Here is a 22,098-nt window from a genome sequence, read left to right on the forward strand (position 1 = left end):
CCTGTGTCCCTTTCTCCGAAGATGGACATTCTATCTCTAACAAAAGAAGAAAAAATGTAACTTCTAAAAAATCCCTATTAGAAGATTTTATTGTTCAGAAATCATATTTCTTGCATTTTGTGTACAAAAGAATATAAAGAAAGTTGTTCGTTGATACCCAAAATGAGGAAAAAGCATTCTAACTGGTTACAAACTGCATGCCTATAATTTCTGACTTAACAAGGTAATAAAACAATGTGGTCAGAGTCTGCTCCTCCATACAAACCCAACCACACGCAGAGACATCCAGAATGGTCTCGTGGTCATGCATTCGAAAACTTGGATGCAAAATACAAGCAATGCTGTCCACTTTTGCACTTACCAAACAAATGATCAATGGTAGTCAGGAGCCCAAGAACACTCACCCAATTGAAGAATCCCAACTTCAGGCAGGGGACAAGCACAGTGTAGGTATTATCTGGATATTGCTTGACACTGCCTTTGATTAGGAATAAAGAAACAGTGATTTAGTTTCTCTCAGTGCCTCCAATTTTCATTTTATTGTAATCAAAATACTCTCTAGCCTAGATAGGGGACAGAGTCCCTGGTTTAGTATACCATAAATATATATTTAAGAAACAGGATCTATGGGGCTAATCAGCACAGCACTATAACTGTTTGGAGTCAATCTTTAGGAGATAAAGTTCAATTTCTCTTTATCCTTGAGGCAGAATCTTTATTTTGGATGTCCTCACTTGGATCAGGTGCTGAGTGTCTATCCTAGCCTCCACATCCCTAAAGGGTTCTTCTATATTAACCCTGGTTCTAAATTCCAGGGGTTTGCAAAAGTTAAGTAGAAGGCTTAGGAACTGAAGAGCCTATAGAGGTCTACAACCTTGGAATCCACTTTGAGTCCAGGATACAGATTTATGTTTCCACTGTAATGAATTCCATGGTTTCTAGTACTTAAGCCAGGATTGAATGAAGGCTATTCTTGCTTTCCTCTTCAGTTTGCCCCAGTGGAACTTGAATCAACATGAAAACCAAAATGGATGCTGGATGCTCTACCTTCAATACTAGTTAACTCTTCTGGTCTGTCCTAGTTAACTCTTCTGGTCTGTGGCGGCTGCCATGGAACAGGGAGACTCAAAGGAGAGTAGGTGAATGGATTGCTTAAGTCCATCTCAGCTACTTGGGAAAGACAAGAAACGAAGAGTAGCAGAAAGAAATTGAATTGATTCCAACCACCTCTCTCTGTCCACATGCCCCCTCTGGTGGATGAACTAATTAGTAATGCAATAGCTAAAATTTTTTTTAATAACTAAAATTTTAAATGAAAAGACAATCCACAAAAAGACAATCAGTTCCTGTAGAATCTAGTGTCAAATGTAGTGATTTAAGAAATATGAGCTGCAACTGAAAAATCACTTTCAGATGAAGCAGTGGGATGAATGATTTACCAAAAGGTCAACACTGCTCTTTTATCTTCACCACCCATCGGTTTCCATCACCCTCAATTTATCCAGCACATAACAGAAAGTGGGTCATAAAATATTCACGTAAAAATTAACTTTATTTTGCAATATTATAAAAAGAAACATTCAGTTGGATATCATCAAAGCAGGGTATGGACTAGCTTCTCAATTAGGATTTCTTGCATACATTAGAAAAAATGTTGACATTTAAAACCCTGTTATAAGAGTTAATGTACTCAGCAAGTTCCAGAACTCTCTGCCTTAACCTTGGCCTTGAGGATCCACTGTTAGTTCTCAAGCAAAGGAAGGTGTAGTTAACCCCCGCCCCAAATACCACACAAGTGGTGGCAAGAGGTAAGAAGGACTTCAGACTTTCCCAAACTTTTTACTCTCCTGGGAGTCAAACTTCTCAGAGGTCTCTACTTTTAATGGTGTGGATGCTGGCTTTCAACACTTGACACTCAGATGAGCTGTGGAACAAAATACCTTCCCACTCCCATCTAACAACTTTTGCACAAAAGGAAACACAATGCCAAGTGAAATGATAATTTTAGGTAGAAGGAATTCTGAAAATTATCATATCTGCAAACTTTGAGAACCCTGTAACCAAACCAGCAAAAAACATTATTCTGTTTTAACTGATGAATGAAATTGATTCCATCAGAAAATGGGTCACTTCCCTATCCTTCCTCTGAATTTACCAATTGCATGTCTGATTTTGCCAAAGCAGTAAGATATTTTGCATCTTGAAGATATAATCCAAGATTTTTTAGCTATTAAAAAATTCTACTCAGACTATATAAGGGGTACCTAAATATCTGTTAATGTATTTGTGCCATTGTTTTTCACAGATTTTTTTGAAGCAGAATCAAAATGAAAGGAAAAAGCCAAAAGAGCTCAGAAAAAATATATATCTACACATATTCATCACCACATTACTTATTTTAATAAAATGTGGAAATTCTCAATGTCAAACACAAGATATTATTTAAATTAATTATGGTATAGTCAAAGTGGAATATAATATAGATTGAAAAATGTATGTAGAATATTTAATAATGTAAAAAAGGATTTTGGGTATATTAACAAGGAAAAATACATTACAAAACAGTAGGCATAGTAGGTTTCAATGGCTATATTTTGATAATGAGAACAAAGGTTTGACAAACATTGATTGACTAACCCATCTTTCATTCACAACCCTTTCTCTCTAGCACTCCTTGTATTTGGGGATGGTTCTATAAAATGAAATATAAACAAAAATAATCTGCTAGGGAAAACTCTTTTTTCCTGATTAAAATGATTCTTCTTTTCTTTACCATCTACCATTCCAATACAAACATGATGCATGAAGGAGTACCAACTTCACTGTGACATGAAAAAAAATAGCATGCTAAGAACAGGAGAAAAGGAAAATCACCATATCCAGACTCCCTCTAAAGACTTGGAGACTGTCACCACTGGTTGGATTTTCTGTAATTAGCAGACAAATGTATTCCTGATACTCAGGAGGTTCTATTTTTATCTTTTTGCTTATCTATAGATTTTTACATTTTTACCTAAACATGTGTTGCTTTTGTTATGAGAAAAAATGCTGGATACAAGAAAAAGAAACTTTACTATCCTTCAAGAGAAATCTGGAGGCTAAGTTAGAGACTCAGTTCATCCAAGAAAGATAATGGGCAAACAAAATATGCTGATAATAGAATTCTTAGAGTTGCTTAATGCCATTAATATTTTCAGTATCTTAAATATATACTGTTTATTTCTGGAAACATTTAATATCTACCACTGTGCCAGGTACTCTATAAGGCACAGAAGATCCAAACATTAAGAGAGCTATGACCAGACACAACTGAAACAACAAAATACAGAGGAAATTCCAGAAAAGTAAAACATCTTGCCTGATATTCATCATCTTCTCAGTGGTGAAACAAGGATTAGAATGCAGGTCTGTTGACTCCCAATGACTGTTCCACTCTATCATATGATTAAACACTAATGTTTAGCTAAGAGATGTTTAGAAAACTCTGGTGGAAGTTGTTTAAGAAGGATGAACTGAATGGGACAAAAAAAAAAAACCAGGAGAATATTTTCTTCATTAATAAGCACTTACAACTTTACAAAGTTCTTTCCCTCAAATAAAGGGAAAGTTCTGTTTGAATGGAGCAGAGAAGATCCTTGTTTCTATACACTTCAATCAGTTCATCAAGTCATGACCACAAAATGTAATCTCAGTCAATCATAAAATCGTGGAAAGAACACCAAATAATGCAATCAATTGTAAAATACCACAGGTAACAATTGAAACCTGGTCTATTTATTAATCTTCTAATCATTTGTTTTGATATCCATGTAGATATAATCAAAAGAATAATACCTATGAATCTGTGGTGGTTCACTAAAATGGAATTAAAGTTTTGGGTGACCTGCAGAATAATAAGTGTCATTCCAGGAACAGGGCAGCTACATTGTTCCTGAATGACCAAAAGATACGGTAGTAAAGGAGAACAAATTATGCTCCCTCAAAAGATGCATTGTTATGTTTTAGTCATGAGGTGTCCCCCAAAAGTTCATGTGTGAGACAATGCAGGCAAGTTAAAAGGTGAAATGATTCGATCAGGAAAACTTTAACCTAAGCAGTGAATTAATCCACTGATGGGTTAACTTGGTGGTAACTGTAGGCAGGTAGGTGTGGTTGGAAGAAGTAGGTCATTGGGGGTGTGCCTTGGGGCTTATAATTTGTTCCTGGTGAGCAGAGCTCTCTCTCTTTCCTGGTTGTCAAGACCTGAGCTGCTTTCCTGCCCCATACCCTTCTGCCATGCCCTTCTGCCTCACCTCAGGCCCAGAGCAATGAAGCCAGCGGTCTCTGAAACCATGAATCAAAATAAACTTTTCCTCCTCTACTTTGTTATTATCAGGTCTTTTGAACAGAACACAAAGCTGAGTAAAACATGCACTTTGACAAAAAATTATTTTGAACTAAAGGCACTTAAAAAAAAAAAAACAGAAGGTACAAGAAGGGCACACTGACTCTCCTGTTTTTCCTTCTGAAAGCAGATGAAATCTCTGTTCAAAAGATGTCCTCTCTCTTTTTTTTTTTTTTGCAGTGCTGGAGATTGAACCCAAGCACTCTACCAACTGAGCTACATCCCCAGCCCTAGATGTCCTCTCTTAATCAGAAGAAAAGTAACATTCTTATCATCAAGGATGGGACGTTGAGAACAAGAGAATTTTGTACAAATAGACCCTGTTAAAATAATTCTACTTCTGATTTAGTCTCCCCACATAACTTAGTTGCTTTTTCCACAACTGACTCTGTTCAATAGAATGTAAAATCAAAAGATTTTCCCACTTCTTTGATTCTTCATTTCCTTATGTTGGACTCCCAGTCATATTAAACTTAAATTATTAAATACATTTGTATGATTGTCTTCTGTTAATCTGTTCATGTCAGTTTAATTCAAAAGTTCATCATCCTCCCCTCCCCCAACAAAAAACTCCAAGATGAAAGATAACATTTGCCTCCCCTGTAGTAGCCATCTTGAAAGCTAGAAGGTACTCTCATTCTTGAAAATAAAGAACAAGTATGGACACATTTCTCATATATACATATTCATTCACAACACAGAAAAATGAGTAAAGGATAATATAGTAAAAATAAGTGCCACAAATATCAACACTTTCTGTACTCACACCTATCTCTTATTAAAGCAGCCCTCATCTATACTGTGGTGTAAGCTGTTTGCAACGTCTGTCCTACCACCAGATTATCAGCTCCCCAAAGGAAGGACCATTTCCTTTCATCTTTGCCAAAGATATCCAGGTCCAAGACTCAAACCAAACAAGATTTCAACTATAAACGCCACTTAGATTCTAAGTTATAAATGCCTATAAATCATGACAAGAATTTTTACTGAAAGTTCTTCATTCCAAGCTATCTTACTTTTTTAAAAAAGTCAACAACTTTTTAACATTTCCAAAATATCTTGAAGGGTGGGGGGGGTGGGGAGTCACACATTAAATTCTGTCAAGTAACATTTACCTCCTCAAGCCCTGACTAATTGGAAATGACTGAACTTGGCAGCTCCTTTTATCACTTGATCTATAAGTTAAATTCAGCTCCTGTTGTGCCAACTGGAAAATGCCAACATCACTTCCCATCCATACAGCATCCCACCCCATCAGTCACTCTAGGGTCTGACAATCTGGTATGGCCACTCCCTATCAGATCGAAGTAAACATTATAAACCACACTTAAAGTAGCCCAGAAGAGCAATGGTGAAGTTAGAAAAGATTAGAAGGGTGCCAGATACATTACTATTGATTCCCTGCTAGCAATTTCATGGAAAAATATCCATTGCAGTTATATAAAGAGCATTTGGCTCAGTTCCAACTCTTTTGTCTTCAAGTTCTTACAAAAAATATAAAATAAACCAAGAGGGATAAGAAACTAGAAATTGGTCGATGGGGTCCAAAGGTTTTCTGTAGAATGAGAAACCTTCATCACTGTGCCTTAATTATGTAAATCTGCTCCTACAGAGTCCAATACATTTATTTATTGAGCCTTGCCACTGCCATACTGGTAACCCAGAGAAGAAGCCAATTTATAATGACTCAAGCCACATTTCACAATAGACTCCAAAGGACACATGATGTCATTTGCTAAAATGACTCAATCCAGATGGAAAGCATTCTGACCCATACATAATTGATTGACCTTTGCTATGCTCTTCCTGGTTATTTATATACTATCTAATATGCATGAATGTATATTACTGGTATTTACACTTGGCAGCTACTTTTAAGAACACATTATTCAATTGGAATTTGAAGTTTTTTATGACCATTTCTTCACCAAACATTCATATATGAATAACAAGGAAAGATGTTATCTTTAAAATAATGTTTAATAAGCTCTGAAGAGTCTAAGGAGGCTTCACTATTCTAGTTGTTTTAAATTACAGCAGATTAAGATGTATGTATGTAAAACTGAATTTAAAACTATTAAACCAAGGACACCAAAGGACATTTTATCTCTTTTCTAGTTTGGGGTCCGATAATGAGGGTGAAATATGCTTTACCAAAGAAATGGGGTATTTTAAGCAGTTTCAGAGAAGCATCAAATGTGGTGAAGTTAAGTAGAGAACATAATAAATTACCAAAAAGAAAATGAGCACAATTATGTGATGTTTAACCTTTTAACTTAACTATGAATTTGGTTTTCCCAAAGGGGTTAACTATAAATTTGATAATATCTGAAAGGTCAAGATGGTTTCAACATAATCAAAGACTAAAAAGTGTGTCCTTTTCCCATTACACATACCCTAGCAAACATCAATAACTGATCATTCAATTCTTAACCACAGAGCCATGAAATGGACTCAAAATACTTTTTCAGTAGTATTCCAGATAAACAATACCAAATAAACAGACTTGTTCTAAAAGTAATTTACTGATCAAATTAATTCTATCTCTTGTTGGCATATCCTTCAAGATTCAATCTAAAACTAAACAGGTTTTTAAAACCAAATTTTTAAATCACCTTTGTAAATCATAGAAAAATATTAAATCAAATCCAATACTTGTCCATAAGTCATGATAGGCTGATATGAATGGAAAATTCATCCATCCATTCAGTACAATTGACTTTTTAATTTAACTAAACAAAATTAGGAAAGGAACACACTGAGATGACAACATAATAGTTCTATAGGTATAGCACAGTGGTGACTCACAGATGTTCAGTTTATTATACTCCAATATACTTTTATAAATACAAAATATTATATAATACTTTCCTTAAAATACCAAGATGAAGAAGAATCATTCTAGCTTTATTTCCAGCCAGGTCTTCAGGATAGAATCAATGTATCAACTAAAGAACAGGAAAGGTTTAAACCCAGACATTTCTAATGGTCAAAACCCTGTGCAATGATGACAAGATTTTGTTCTGCTAATGCAACTAGAATAGTCCAGAGTTTTCTAATAGTTAACCAGAATACCCTATTCTATGCTTACAATATTTTCTTGTAATGCAACTAGAGTATTCATGAAAATTTTGGGGAATCTAATGCTTCATGTCCCCCATTCAAACAAAAATATCACAAAATCACGTTAGCTTTTTAAGTGAGATTCATTTAGTTACAAGAAACAAAAACTCACTTGAGGAGCTCAAATAAAAGGGGGTTATAGAAGTATGTCCTAGTAGCAAATAGGACAGGAAGTACAGTCAGGCATCCTAAGGAACCATAGCCAAGATATGGGAAGCCACTCATATACAAGGTTGATACATTCACTGTCTCTGGAGCAACAGGGTCTTATGTCTCTACAGGTTTGGGGAAACTTTACCTCATTGCCTCTCCCTTGTTTTGTGCTTTCTTTGCTTTGGCATCGACATGACCAAATATTTGTATCTTTGTATCTTTAAGTATAAGCCAAGTATTATCCTGACATATAATACACAATTTCAAAATGCCCAGAGGAAGAAATTCTGATTAACTCAGTCAAGGTCAAGATCTATCCACACCTGGCCTAACTGGCACAATTGTATATAATGAATTACCAATTCCAACACCTACAGAGACCAGGCAGGAAAACTATACGTGTGAAGCTGACCAGAAATTGGAAGAAAATATCCTGCAACATAAAGCATGCTATTATCTACTCTGGCAAGGTAATAATTGAAATACAGAATTTCAATGAACTTTCCTGATTTTTAAAACACATCTACAGGCCATACTAGGCCACAGTGTCCTACAAAAATTGAAGTATTTTGATTTCCATGTGAGAGGGTCACAGTAGGAAAACATAGCTGTAGATGCCAGCCTTTTAGGTGGACAGAGAAGCAGTCACTCAGAATGTAGATTACTCCTACTCTTCAATATGCCCCTCGAATACAACAGGTGTGGCAGTTAAATATTTTAAAATGTCTTGTACAACACCATATACTAAGTTGGACAGAGATAATTGTCTTGTGGCTCTGAATGAGTTCATAGAAAAAATTTATTGAAAAAAAAAATAAAATGAAATCAGAACAAAGCAAACTGGAACCAGAAAATGTTGACACCATCTTCTTCCTTTCTGTCCACAGCCAAAAATGCTACCTGCCACTAAAAGATAAAAAGATACACATTGCAAAACAATTGCAGGTTCTTTTTTTAATTTTTTTTTAGTTGTAGATGGACACGATACCTTAATTTCATTTATTAATTTTTATGTGGTGCTGAGGTTGGAACTCAGTGCCTCACAAGGCTAGGCAAGTGCTCTACCACTGAGCCACAACCCCAAACCCACAACTGCAGATTCTTGTTTCACCTAACTAATGATGACACAGGCCCCACTGTGCCAATTTCTTCACCATAAAGAACTATGAAACACAAAAGTCTCAGCTCAGATGCCACTTCCTCTACGAAACCCAATCTGAGTCCTCAATCTAAGGCCCTCATGGGTATTCACATAGCACCTGACCAACTTCCCTCCCATTGCTGTCTGCCTAAACCCACATGTGTGTGCACACACTTGCGTACACACACACACACACACACAAACACACATACACAAATACATACAACTATTTGGCTTGGTCACATACAGGAGTTCCTTGAAAGCTGAGAAAATGTCTAATCCCCCTTTCTGTCACTTACGCCCATTTGTTGACTAAATATATGTAGGTGAAAATGGGAAGTTATACTCCATATATGTATGATATGTCAAAATACATTTTACCGTCACATACAAATAAAAGAACAAATAAAAAATTTAAAATAAATAAATACATTATACTCAAACTCAAAATTTTATTTCTGTGGAGTAAGTCAGATTCTATGCATGCATGATTTTGTCAGGATGAAAGCAGCTAATATATTTAACCATGAAACTTTAACAAAAAAAAATATTTATTTGTTTAAAAGCAGTGAATTAAGGAAAAATGTTAAATTTAGAGTAAATTGTTCCCTATTCTTTTGTGTAAACTCTAAAGTTGTCAATAAAACATTTAAAACCTTTTACTCAAATGAAAATTGCATATATTCTGCTGAAATTTTTTAAAACTCAGTATCATATAATTGTGGGACTTTGGGGAATATTTAATCAAATTTGCCTAAAAATCCTTAAAGCCACCCTCTATCAGCTTCTATATATGCATGAATTTCCCCCTCAATATACCTGTATTGATATAGATATAAATATAGCTGGTATGGAAGAAAAGGGCCTGGTAAAATTCTCTGTTCAGACATAAAATCCATATATTTAAACTTATGAGAAATTTGGAGAAGTATAGTATATGCATGTCTTGCAAAGACTTATGCTCCATTCTGAAGAAATGAGTCTTGGCAAATTTCCCTAGCACTGAGAACTGTTTAGAGGGAATTAATTTTTAAATGAAATAAGCTAAAAATGAAATAGAAGTACAATGATTTATAGTTAAGACTTGTTCTCCAGTAATTATTGAAGGTGACACTGGTATTTTGTATCACTGGTAATTAGACTGAGTTTGACCAAATGTCTCCCTTTTCCCATGAAAAATAGTTGCAATGTTCCAATTTTTACTGCTATTCCGGGTCAGGTGGCTCTTTATCATGTGCAGTTTGGTAGCCTAAAAAACACAGGGGGAATAGAGCATAATTTCAAGGCAGTAAGTATATCTGAGACAGAAATAAGGTTAAATGAGGTCCATTTCTTTGGACACTTGACCCTAAGTTATGACAAATTAACTTTAAAAGACAATGTTTTATCTTCAGTGGAGGGGGGCAGGGCAGGCAGGGCTTTTCTTGTCATTCCAGCTATAGGAAGTATACAGCAAACATCCTCTTTGGAAAGACTTGTCTAGCAATGGGATTACGGTCCATGTGTTAAGGAAGAAAAGGAAACTGAGCGCAAACACATAAAGAAATGTATAGCAGCATTTGCCAAGATGAATTCCATTCATGGGTAGTACTAAGTGCAAGGGATATTATGTTACATACTCCAGGAGTCGCCAATATTTAACACCCAAATGGTCCTTGTGAATTTTCAGGAAGGGACAGAGCATCAAGCATTTTTCCATGGATATTTGTTTACATAGAGGATTTATGCATGTCATGCTATCAGACAAACCTAGGCTGAAATTCTGTCACTTACTGGATGTGTTCCCATGTTTACATTTCTTAACCTCTCTGAGTCTCAGTTGAGACTCACCTGAACATTCAATACTTCAATTTATGTTTCATCAGAATTTGTTCCCTTGACTTCCCTTTGATGTTATTTCTTATGATTAGTTAGAGGTAATAATATCTTTAGCCACAATAATCTTATTTCCTAACCAGTTACAAATTTGTACACATTCTTTTGTGATTTCGAAAAAACAGCATATACCTGTCTGAACTGGTAGCTGGGCATAAACACAAATGGCTCCTGAACTCACAGAGTTGACAGCCTGTTGAAAAGACAGTGAAGAAGCAACACACAGCAATGGAAGGTGCCAGTAAGAGACTGTAAAAGGGGTATCACCTATTCCTGAGAGAAGAAAAGATTTGAGTTAAAATCTGGAGAGAGGGAATTAATTAGGAGATGAAGAAAACAAAGTTCCACAGGACTACAGGAATAATAATGTGCAAAGGCCCTGTGCCAGGAAGGAGGAAAATGATTTTAAAGAAGACAAAGGGCAGCATAATTGAAGTTCAGACACTAGGGGAGAAAAATATAAGAAAAATCAAGAGAGGATGACCTTCCATGTTAGCTTTAAATGGAAGAAATAAATAACTTCTAACAAGAGAGTTGCATAATTGAATTCAGATTCTGAAATCTCCCTCAAATTTTAGTATGCAAAACATAATGTTCAAGTAGATGCAAGGGGATCAGTTAAGCCATTGCAGTAATTATGATAATTTACAATGAAAAGGTAGATATGGTAGAATGACAACTCTGAGAGAGATTTAGGAGTTGGCAATGAATTGTCATTATGATATTTATTTTACACATAAAATTCTAAGCTGCATTATTTGTCTGGTCTATAAGTTGCTCTACCAGGTCTCAGCTAATGAGTTTTCTTTACTGTAGTCTGGAAGATTTATCTCAGTTGATACAGTATCTCTCTTTTAAAAACTGTTATGATTCTTAATCATATCCCACAATGGTCAGTATTGGGCTGTTTATACATTATGGAAAAGAGGAATGAAAAACCTAAAAATATATTTTATGTTAAATATATATAGTGTCAGGGCTGGGGTTGTGGCTCAGTTGTAGAGCGCTTGCCTGGTACATGTGAGGCACTGGGTTGGATCCTCAGCACCACATAAAAATAAGTAAATAAGATAAAGGTATTGTGTCCATCTACAACTTAAAAAAATAAAAAATAAAATATATGTATGCATAGTGTATTTTTGTAAGGGTATACTATTGTTATTGTTTGTTTGATACAATGCAAATTGCTTTGTGCACCACCTCTCCCATTTTCCATCAGCACAAGTATGTGCACTTCTAGTTCCTAGAAATGATTCACTCAAGATGAGAGCATAAATCTGCTGATACGAACATTGCTCTGGGAGCAAAAGGAACAGTGCTGCTACACTATATCAGTGGTAATCACTCTCTCCCCAAAGTGTTGCTTAACACCTTAAAACAAAACAAAACAAAAAGCAGAACACGGTAAAATAATGGGCACTGAAAAATCTCCCTCAAAAATATTTTGGAATATTGATTGTCTCTTTGTCAAATTTGACAGGAATGATAAAATCTTGATTTCTATATACTTGAATTTTGAAAGATTTAGAGAGCAAGTTGATAACTCTTTGACATTACACAAAAGTATATGTAAAAACATAAATGAAAAGGATGGGACAAAAAATGTCAATGGTAACTGCTGAGAAATTATTTTGGAGTGCAAGTATAGGAGATTTCTGCTTTTCTTTTCTTTTTTATTTTTAATAATACACTGTGTTTTCACAATACCTTTATTTTATTTATTAATTTTTTATGAGGTGCTGAGGATTGAATCCAGTGTTTCACATGTGCTAGGCAAGTACTCTACAATGGAGCTTCAACCCCAGCCCTGAATTTCTGCTCTTCTACATTTATGCATTATTTGAATTTTAAGAGCAGGTATCATTTTGTAACAAAAATAGTAAGATAAAAAGCAGATATGAAAGACAAGATGAACAAAATGCCATCCCTGTTTGGTAGACCAGGATAGTAGGGGGCAAAAATGCACTGATTAGACTTCCGTTACATATATTTTTTTAGATTCACGACTAGTCCCTGATACATATCTACACATTATCACTGACACTGCAAAAGGACTCAGCTGCATTTGAATACCACTATACAAAAGAAACATATTAAATCAGTATCATCATCTTAAATCCAATTATAGGCAAATAGAGGTAAATAGTTTTAATATGATGGGGAATTTTTTTTCTTTCTGATAGATTAAAAAAATCAGCAAAATTAATCTAGCAACTACCTTATTCGTAAACAATTTTTAAAGGAAAGGGGCAAAATCCACAGTCTGATCCAATGTGTTGCCAGAATGGCAGTCCCATTAGAGAGCAGCAATGAGCTCCTCACAATTCTCTAACTTAAGAAGCAACTATCACATCTTAGACTACCTGGACTCTCTGGTGCAGAATTACCCTGTAGGTTTTTAAAAATACAGAATCTTGGCCATCCTAAGATTATACTGAATTGGCTATGGTTTCCAAAATAAGGATAAACAAAAGTGAAAATAATGGATATATTTATTCAGGATCTCAACAAAGATGTTAGTATTTCAACATTAAATGTGAAGTTTGCTGTAGCTTTTTTGTAGTTACAATTTATCTAATTAAGGAAGTTCTTCTATATTCTGAGAGTTTTTACCATTAATGAATGACTGTTAAATTTTATCATTTTCCTCATCTACTGACATGATGGTTTTTATTTTGTTTTGTTTTTGCTATTACTCTATTATTGTGATAAATTGCATTGACTCATTTTCCAATAATCAACTTGCATTCCTGGAGTACGTCCAACATGATAATGATATATTATCTTTTTATATATCGCTGGATTTGATTTACTAACATTTTGGCTAGAATTTTTCCATGTATCCTCATAAGCAAAAGTGGACTGGGAATTGTCTTTCTTTTAAAAACTTTCTTCTCTTTGGAGTCAAGTTTGTGCTGGACTGCTAATGTGAGTTTGTAGATAGACTGGTATTGTTTCTTCCTTAAATGTTGATAAAGAATTTGCTGGTAAACTTGACTTGTGTTTACTTTTGGGGAAGATTTATAATTACAAAAAGCTATTTTTTCAGTAGATACAGCATCAATTCCTAATGTGTTATGTTAAGAAATTTTAAGAAATTTAATGATTTCATTTAAATTTTGAAACTTATAGCATAAATCATAGTAATACCCTTTCTGGCCTGTGTGTGTGTGTGTGTGTGTTTGTGTGTGTGTGTGTGTGTGTGTGTGTTATAATTTTTCATCTCTGAAGCTTTCACTTTGTGCCTTATCATTTTTCTTAACTATTCCTACCATAGTTAGTCAGTTTGATGAGTGTTTTCAAAGAACTAACTTCAGGTTTCATTGTTTTTATTATTTATTATCTATTTCAGTGATTTTTTTGTATTTATTTTCCATTTCAATGATTTTCCATGAATTTGTTTCATATCATTGATACTGGTGTTTAAATTGCTGAACTTTAGCCTTTCTTCTTTTCTAAGAATTTAAGGCTACAAATTTCCCTGTAAGTACTGCTTTAGATACGACCTCAATATTTAATGTTTAATTGTTATTATCAGTTAACAACAGTTCTAATTTTCATTTGTATGATTATCTGAAAACATGGTGGGGGTGTAGAGAATTACTTAACTTCCAAATCAAATTGGAATCATCTCATTATCACTTTGTTACTGATTTCCACCTTAATACTACTGTGATGAGAAAACAGACTGTATAGTTTTAAACTGTCAAAATTTATCAAGGAGTAGTTATGTCTAGACATATGGTCCATTTGCTATATATGAAAATGTATATCCTTCAGTTGGTAAGTGTAGCATCCTATATATTAAAAATTAGAATGAGTCTGTTAAATGTGGTATTTGAGTCTTCTACATGTTTAATGACTTCTTCTTCATGTTCTATTAAATTACCAGAAGAGATATAGTAAGATTCTAAGGCCAAAGATTAAGTATATGTCTTCTTTTAGTGCTGTATTTACTTTTTATTTTAAGATCAGGTAATTTATATGCATACACATATCTACATTTGTTTCTTTTGGCTAATTTTTGCATGGCATTTCTTCTTCATATACTTTTATTTTTAATCCTTATGTTTTTACATTTAGATTTACCTCATATTTTTAACTTATAATTATATCATTTTTATAATCCAGTCTGATAATCTTTGTTTTTAAACTGAAGTACTTAGTCCTTCCATATTAATATAATTACTCTTATATTTGTGTTCAAGTTACCATCTCACTATGTTCTTTGTTCTCCAGTAAATAGATTTATCTTCAATTAATCAAATACATTTTAACTGTTTCATTTTCCCCCTCTATCTGCTCATTAGTAATATATCCTTGAACTGTTTCTCCTAGAAACTAAAATATGTTCTTGTGAGTTATTAGAATCTACTATAATTAACTTTTTACCCTGTCTAGATAACAATACAATATCACTTTAACTTTGTTTACCTCACTCATATTTTATGGGTTACTGATGCCTTTTATTGTATAATATTACATATATTTAGTTTTCAAGCTTATTGTTGTGGAGCATTTCCAAAATATAAAATCATAGACTTAATAATTAAATAAAGCCTCCATGATCATTAACTTATGGCCAATTTTGTTCAATTTCTACCCCATCTAATTTTCCTTCAACCCCAGTATTTTAAAACAAACCCCAAATATCATATCTTATTTCTTTTAACTATTTCAGTACACATCTTTAAAAGACAAGTATGCTTTTTAAAACATATGACCATACAATCATTATCATACAAAAAACAATAATGCCAGTATACCATTAAGTTGTGTCAAAATTTAAAATATCTCAAATGTCATGACTTTTTTACATATATTTATGAATCAAGATCCAAATAAGTTGTGCCCATTGTAAATAATTGGTGTGTCTCTTAAAATTCATTTAATCTATTTAACCTATAAGTTCCCCTCAATCTTTCTTCCCCCTTGCTATTAATTCACTAAAGAAAGTGACTTATTGGAACTAATATTTCCCACTATCAATATTTTTCCATAGTATTGTATTAAATAAGATTTCCCCTATCTGTAATTTCTTCTTGTTAGTAAAGTAGAAGTTCAACCAAACTGATATCCATTTTTTTGTTAAATTTTAAGCTTGTATTTGGAAAGATTACCTCAAGATTAGAGGTATATATGTTTCTTCCTCAGGAAGCATACCATTTCTGATTTTGTTGTTATAGTATTTACAGTCATTAATGTTCAAAGCTGAATCTGTCAATTAGGTTCTTGTTTAAAAAAAGATATTATAATTTTTTCATTTATTAGATAGAATAATATTTTCAGGAGAAAAGTGCATCCATTCATGTTTACTTAATGGCATAAGAAATGCAGTATAAATGTTCGATTCTTCACATGTACATTTTTCAAAATAATAAATTGCTTTGCTAACATCCTTGCATGATAACCAATTTATTACTTTTATTATGAACAAATGAACTTAAAATATTTGGTTTGTTTCAGTCCACCTCAGTTACTATCCCGATGGATGCTAAAATTGTTCCATCTTGAATTAACAGGAAACATACTCCAGTAGACATGACTTTGTTTTGAATTTTCTATATTTATTTACACTCACGTATATTTAACTTTTTTGGTGCTCTTAGTGACTGCACTTCCATGATTCCATCTGAAACAATTGCATGATGACTGAGGAGTTCCCTTTAATAGATTCAATGTAGACATGCTGGTATTTAATTCTCTTAGTTTTAATTATTCTAAAAATATCTTTTTAGATATACTCACTGGGTATAAAATTCAAGATTATTGATTATTATATTGGTACTCTTTGTCATTTGTTTTCTAGCTTCCATTGTTTCTGTTTAAAAATTAGATGTATCTAAGTCCAATTGGTATTCAATTGGAAATGTGTCATTTTCTTTCCTTTGGGTGCTTTTAAGTTTCTTTCATTTGTATTTGGTTTTTAAAAATTTTTACTATGATATGCCTCCATGTTTTAATTAATTTTCTTTGCTCATATAATTTCATGAATCTGTGGCTAAATATCATTCATTAATTTTGGAAAATTCTTGGTCAGTATCTCTTCAAATATTACCCCTGTCCCATTTTCTCTCTAATCTCTTTCTGGGTTGTTACTTACAAGGCCCAGTCCTTTAGATTATCCCATAAGTCTCCTATGGAATTTTATTTATTTTTATGTTATTTTGTTTAATTTTTTTCCTGGTCTGTGCTTCAATCAGTTTTCTACTGAACTATATTCTGTGCCACTATTCCTTTCTTCTGATATGTCTAACCTATGGTTAACCCCATCTACTGAGTTCTTAATTTCATTTATTGCAATTTTAAGTTGTTTATCTGATTCCCTTGACAGGTTCTAGATCAGTGGTGAAATTCTCTGTTCTTGAACATATTAATCAGTTGTTTGAAAATCTGTGTCTTATAAGACTCCAACATTTGAATCACATCTGGATTCATTACTTTTGGCTGCTTTTCTCTCTTGTTTTTGGTCATTTGATCATTTCTTTTTGTTTCCTGGCAAGTGTACTACTTTGTAGTAAATGACAAGTTCACTGTTTATGGAAATTGTTTAAGTTTTGAATCACATTATCTTCTTCCAAAGATGATTTGATCTTTTTCTGGCAGGCATACAAAGTACAAGAAGGTCAGCTTCATCCAGAAAAGGCTAGTATACAGTTCCAGTCTGCCCTAATCATAAGATACAGCTCTTCAGGAACCTCGGTTAAAAATATTGAGTGTTTAACAAGTTCCTATATCCTTAGAAGCCCTGAACTTTGTAAGATACTATGAGACTTCCAAGATCTCTGTTTTGTCTTTTATTACCTTATTAGATGTTTTGAATTTTATATTTGTTTTCTCTCAATGGAGGTATAAAACAAGTCTTCAGGTAAAAGTCTATGCAACAAACTGAACACAATTCTCTGTGGTTCTTTTTCTCTGGGATCTAATGTCAAACAGTTGTATTAAGGTGAAATTAAGGTGAGTCATGGTAACTGAAAAGTCATGAGGCAGGCACATGACAGAATTATTAATTTTAAAATATATGTGAAATACTCTCTGCCCTTAAAATATGCCCTGCCAATATATGCTGAACTTTGAAGTGTGGCTTTATTTCCCTCATTCAGTTCCTCAACTTCTGGTTCTTTTGGTAGCCTTGAACTCTACTGGTCAGGAAAAAACTAAACTATTTGCATTTTAGGAAGTAAAATTTTCAGCCGGGTACAATGGCACATGTCTATGATCCAGGGGCTCGGTAGGCTGACGCAGGAGGATGGTAAGTTCAAAGCCAGACTCAGCAAAAGCTAGGCGCTAAGCAACTCAGTGAGACCCTGTCTCTAAATAAAATACAATATAGCACTGGGGATGTGGCTCAGTGGTCAAGTGCCTCTGAGCTTAATCCCTGGTAACCCAAAAAACAGAAAAGAAATTTTCAGGAGTGTTCCTTGTTCAATATATTGGTGCTTTTATTGTCTCTAATTTTGTTATATTATTAAAAGCAAGTCATACTATCGTCATTTCAATATGATCACAAAGCAACATGCAGTAATGGAACAAAGAAGTATTGACTTTCACCAGGCAATCAACCCTTAGATAATGTCAGGAAATCTGGAGCTTTCTCAAGTAAGAATATGGAAGAGACGGGAGATGTGTTATTTATCACAGACAATACTCAGCACAATTTTATTGCTCCTTGGGGAATCCAAAGCTTTTAAAGATGCTATTATTATTTGGAAGTCCTCCAGAGAGCACTAAGTATTAAAAATAGCACCTGTACTCTGCTAAGTCAAATCACCTGTTTATTACCCAGAGTGATGAAAACCATTTAATAAAATATTACAGACATTTGTTCAAAATCTTGCACACAATTTATATGCTCAGGAAAATTAAAAGGAATATGTATGCTTGGCTTAATATATATATATGTTAAATGTAGGGGAGATAGAGATAATTTTAATTAAAGACATCAAAGCATTTTAAATAGTCAAAATAGAACTCCAAAGTAGCACCATCCGATCTTGCTTGCCCAGTATCTACATAAAACTTTATGTATGTAATGGCCACTCATTTATTTTTTTTTTTTTTCCTTTAAAGAATCTGCTCTTCCTTCTACCTTTGGAAGACAGATATAGGAATGTGACCCAGCCTGGTCACTCACTGTTCCATTCAATTGGCCACAATTATGGTTCAGCAATAAGCATGAAATCCAGGTTATCCCAATGAGACTCAATAGTTGGATTTTATTAAAACTACCAGAAAAAGAAACTTTACTGGTTTGATCAAACGATAGAATAGGAGGTTCAACATGGTAATCACCAAACAAAGAAGTCCTAACTAAAACTTGTCTATTCCAGAGTCAGCCTCAGGGATAAGGTCAGGGCAGCCGGAGACCTCTTCAGGCGGCTCTGCCCACTCCGGCTGCGGGCTCTCTTCACGGGGCGATCCAAGATGGCGGCCTAGAGGGAGACTGCACCCCCGGTCGCTCCAGAACCCAGGAGTTAAGAAGGGGAGGCATTGAGAGACTCGGACTGAAGTGGAGCCACGGGTGAGTCTGCCCACTGGGTAAAGCTCGGCCCAGGTGGCAGGCCCAGATAGAGGTGGCTTATCGGAGCCGGGCAGGGCAGCTAGAGTCATCCACAGGCAGTCCTGCGCACTCCGGCGGTGGGCCCCGCCCACACAGCCAGCTTCTCCAGGTTCTCGGAACGGAACTGGCCCGCTAGTGAGAACCTGTCTGAACAGAGCACGCTCCGAGTCCCGGAGCCCCTGCAGTGCAGTGTACTCCTGCAAAGAACCAGCGGAGAGCCTCGATCTGCAGTCAGCCTCAGGGATAAGGGCAGGGCAGCAGGAGACCTCTTCAGGTGGCACTGCCCACTCCGGCTGCGGGCTCTCTTCACGGGGCGATCCAAGATGGCGGCCTAGAGGGAGACTGCACCCCCGGTCGCTCCAGAACCCAGGAGTTAAGAAGGGGAGGCATTGAGAGACTCGGACTGAAGTGGAGCCACGGGTGAGTCTGCCCACTGGGTAAAGCTCAGCCCGGGTGGCAGGCCCAGATAGAGGTGGCTTAGCAGAGCCGGGCAGGGCAGCTTGAGTCTTCCCAAGGTAGTCTTCCACACTCCGGCAGTGGGCTCTTCCCACACGGCCAGCTGCACGGTGCAGGCCCACAGTGAGAGCATTTCCGCACAGAGCCAGTTCCAAAACGTGGAACCAGTAGGGGGCTAGGGGCAGTATTCTTCGAATGAGCTGCTTTATCAGATTCCTCCAAGACATCAGGCTACTGAAGGCTGGGAGGTGATACACTGGAAATCTACTGGGACACTATAAGCCAATAGTGGAAAACTGCAATATCTCAGGGTCCCATTGACAACTGACCATTATGAGAAAACAAGGGAAGAAAATGTCCCAAACAAACCTAGATACTACATCAATAAAACCCAATGACAGCAGAGCAGAAGAAATGTCAGAAAGGGAGTTCAGAATGTACGTAATTAAAACGATCAGGGAAGCTAATGAGGAGATGAAAGAGCAAATGCAGGCATTGAAGGAGGAGATGAAAGAGCAAATGCAGGCATTAAATGATCGCACCAATCAACAGTTAAAAGACCAAATACGGGAAGCAAGAGATCATTTCAATAAAGAGTTAGAGATACTGAAAAAAAACCAAACTGAAATCCTTGAAATGAAGGAAACAATAAACCAAGTTAAAAACTCCATAGAAAACATAACCAATAGGATAGAACACCTGGAAGACAGAACCTCAGACATTGAAGACAAAATATTTAACCTTGAAAACAAAGTGGAACAAACAGAGAAGATGGTAAGAAATCATGAACAGAATCTCCAAGAACTATGGGATATCATGAAAAGGCCAAATTTGAGAATTATTGGGATTGAGGAAGGCTTAGAGAAACAAACCAAAGGAATGAACAATCTATTCAATGAAATAATAACAGAAATTTCCCAAATCTGAAGAACGAAATGGAAAACCAAGTACAAGAGGCTTATAGAACTCCAAACATACAAAATTACAACAGACCCACACCAAGGCACATTATTATGAAAATACCTAACATACAAAATAAAGACAGAATTTTAAAGGCCGCGAGAGAAAAGAATCAAATTACATTCAGAGGGAAACCAATAAGAATATCAGCAGATTTTTCAATCCAGACCCTAAAAGCTAGAAGGGCCTGGAACAACATATACCAAGCCCTGAAAGAAAATGGATGCCAACCAAGAATCTTATACCCAGCAAAACTTACCTTCAAATTTGACGATGAAATAAGATCCTTCCATGATAAACAAAAGCTAAAGGAATTTACAAAAAGAAAGCCAGCATTACAGAACATTCTCAGCAAAATATTCCATGAGGAAGAGATGAAAAACAACGATGCAAATCAGCAACAGGAGGCGCTAGCCTAAAGGAATAGCCAAATAAAGGAGAAACCGAATCATGTCAAAAACAAATATGAGTCAATTGACTGGGAATACAAATCATATCACAATAATAACCCTGAATGTTAATGGCCTGAATTCATCAATCAAAAGACACAGACTGGCAGATTGGATTAAAAAGAAAAATCCAACAATATGCTGCCTGCAAGAGACACATCTCATAGAAAGAGACACCCATAGACTAAAGGTGACAGGATGGGGAAAAACATACCATGCACACGGACACAGCAAAAAAGCTGGAGTATCCATCCTCATCTCAGATAATGTGGACTTCAAACCAAAACTAGTCAGAAGGGATAAAGAAGGACATTACATGCTGCTTAAGGGAAGCATAAATCAGCAAGACATAACAATCATAAATATCTATGCCCCGAACATTGGCTCACCCACGTACGTCAAACAAATCCTTCTCAATTCCAGAAATCAAATAGACCACAACACAATAATACTAGGCGATTTTAACACACCTCTCTCACCACTGGATAGATCGTCCAAACAAAAATTGAATAAAGAAACTATAGATCTCAACAACACAATCAGCAATTTAGACTTAACGGACATATATAGAATATACCATCCAACAAAGAATGAATACACTTTCTTCTCAGCAGCACATGGATCCTTCTCTAAAATAGACCATATTTTATGCCACAAAGCTACTGTTAGTAAATACAAGAAGATAGAGATACTACCTTGTACTCTATCAGATCATAATGGATTGAAATTAGAAATAAATGACAGAATAAAAAACAGAAACTTCTCCAATACCTGGAGACTAAATAATACACTATTATATGATGAATGGATAACAGAAGACATCAGGAGGGAAATAAAAAATTCTTAGAAGTAAACGAGAACAAAGACACATCATATCAAAATCTCTGGGACACTATGAAAGCAGTACTTAGAGGAAGATTTATTTCATGGGGTGCATTCAAAAAAAGAAGTAGAAATCAACAAATAAACGAGTTAACACTACAGCTCAAAGCAC

The 22,098-nt window shown here is 35.2% G+C and overlaps 1 protein-coding gene across 1 annotated transcript in view; it reads right to left on the bottom strand.

The window, feature by feature from the left end:
* Fhit (fragile histidine triad diadenosine triphosphatase) overlaps positions 1–22,098 on the bottom strand; it is a 1,508,571-nt gene that overhangs the window by 1,227,155 nt on the left and 259,318 nt on the right. The window contains exon 4 of the mRNA XM_047532106.1: positions 362–478. Within this exon, the coding sequence (XP_047388062.1) occupies positions 362–478 (117 nt within the window). The remainder of the gene's footprint in view (positions 1–361; positions 479–22,098) is intronic.

This window comes from Sciurus carolinensis, chromosome 17 (genome assembly GCF_902686445.1).
Source record: "Sciurus carolinensis chromosome 17, mSciCar1.2, whole genome shotgun sequence".
In the NCBI taxonomy this organism is placed as follows: Eukaryota; Metazoa; Chordata; class Mammalia; order Rodentia; family Sciuridae; genus Sciurus; species Sciurus carolinensis.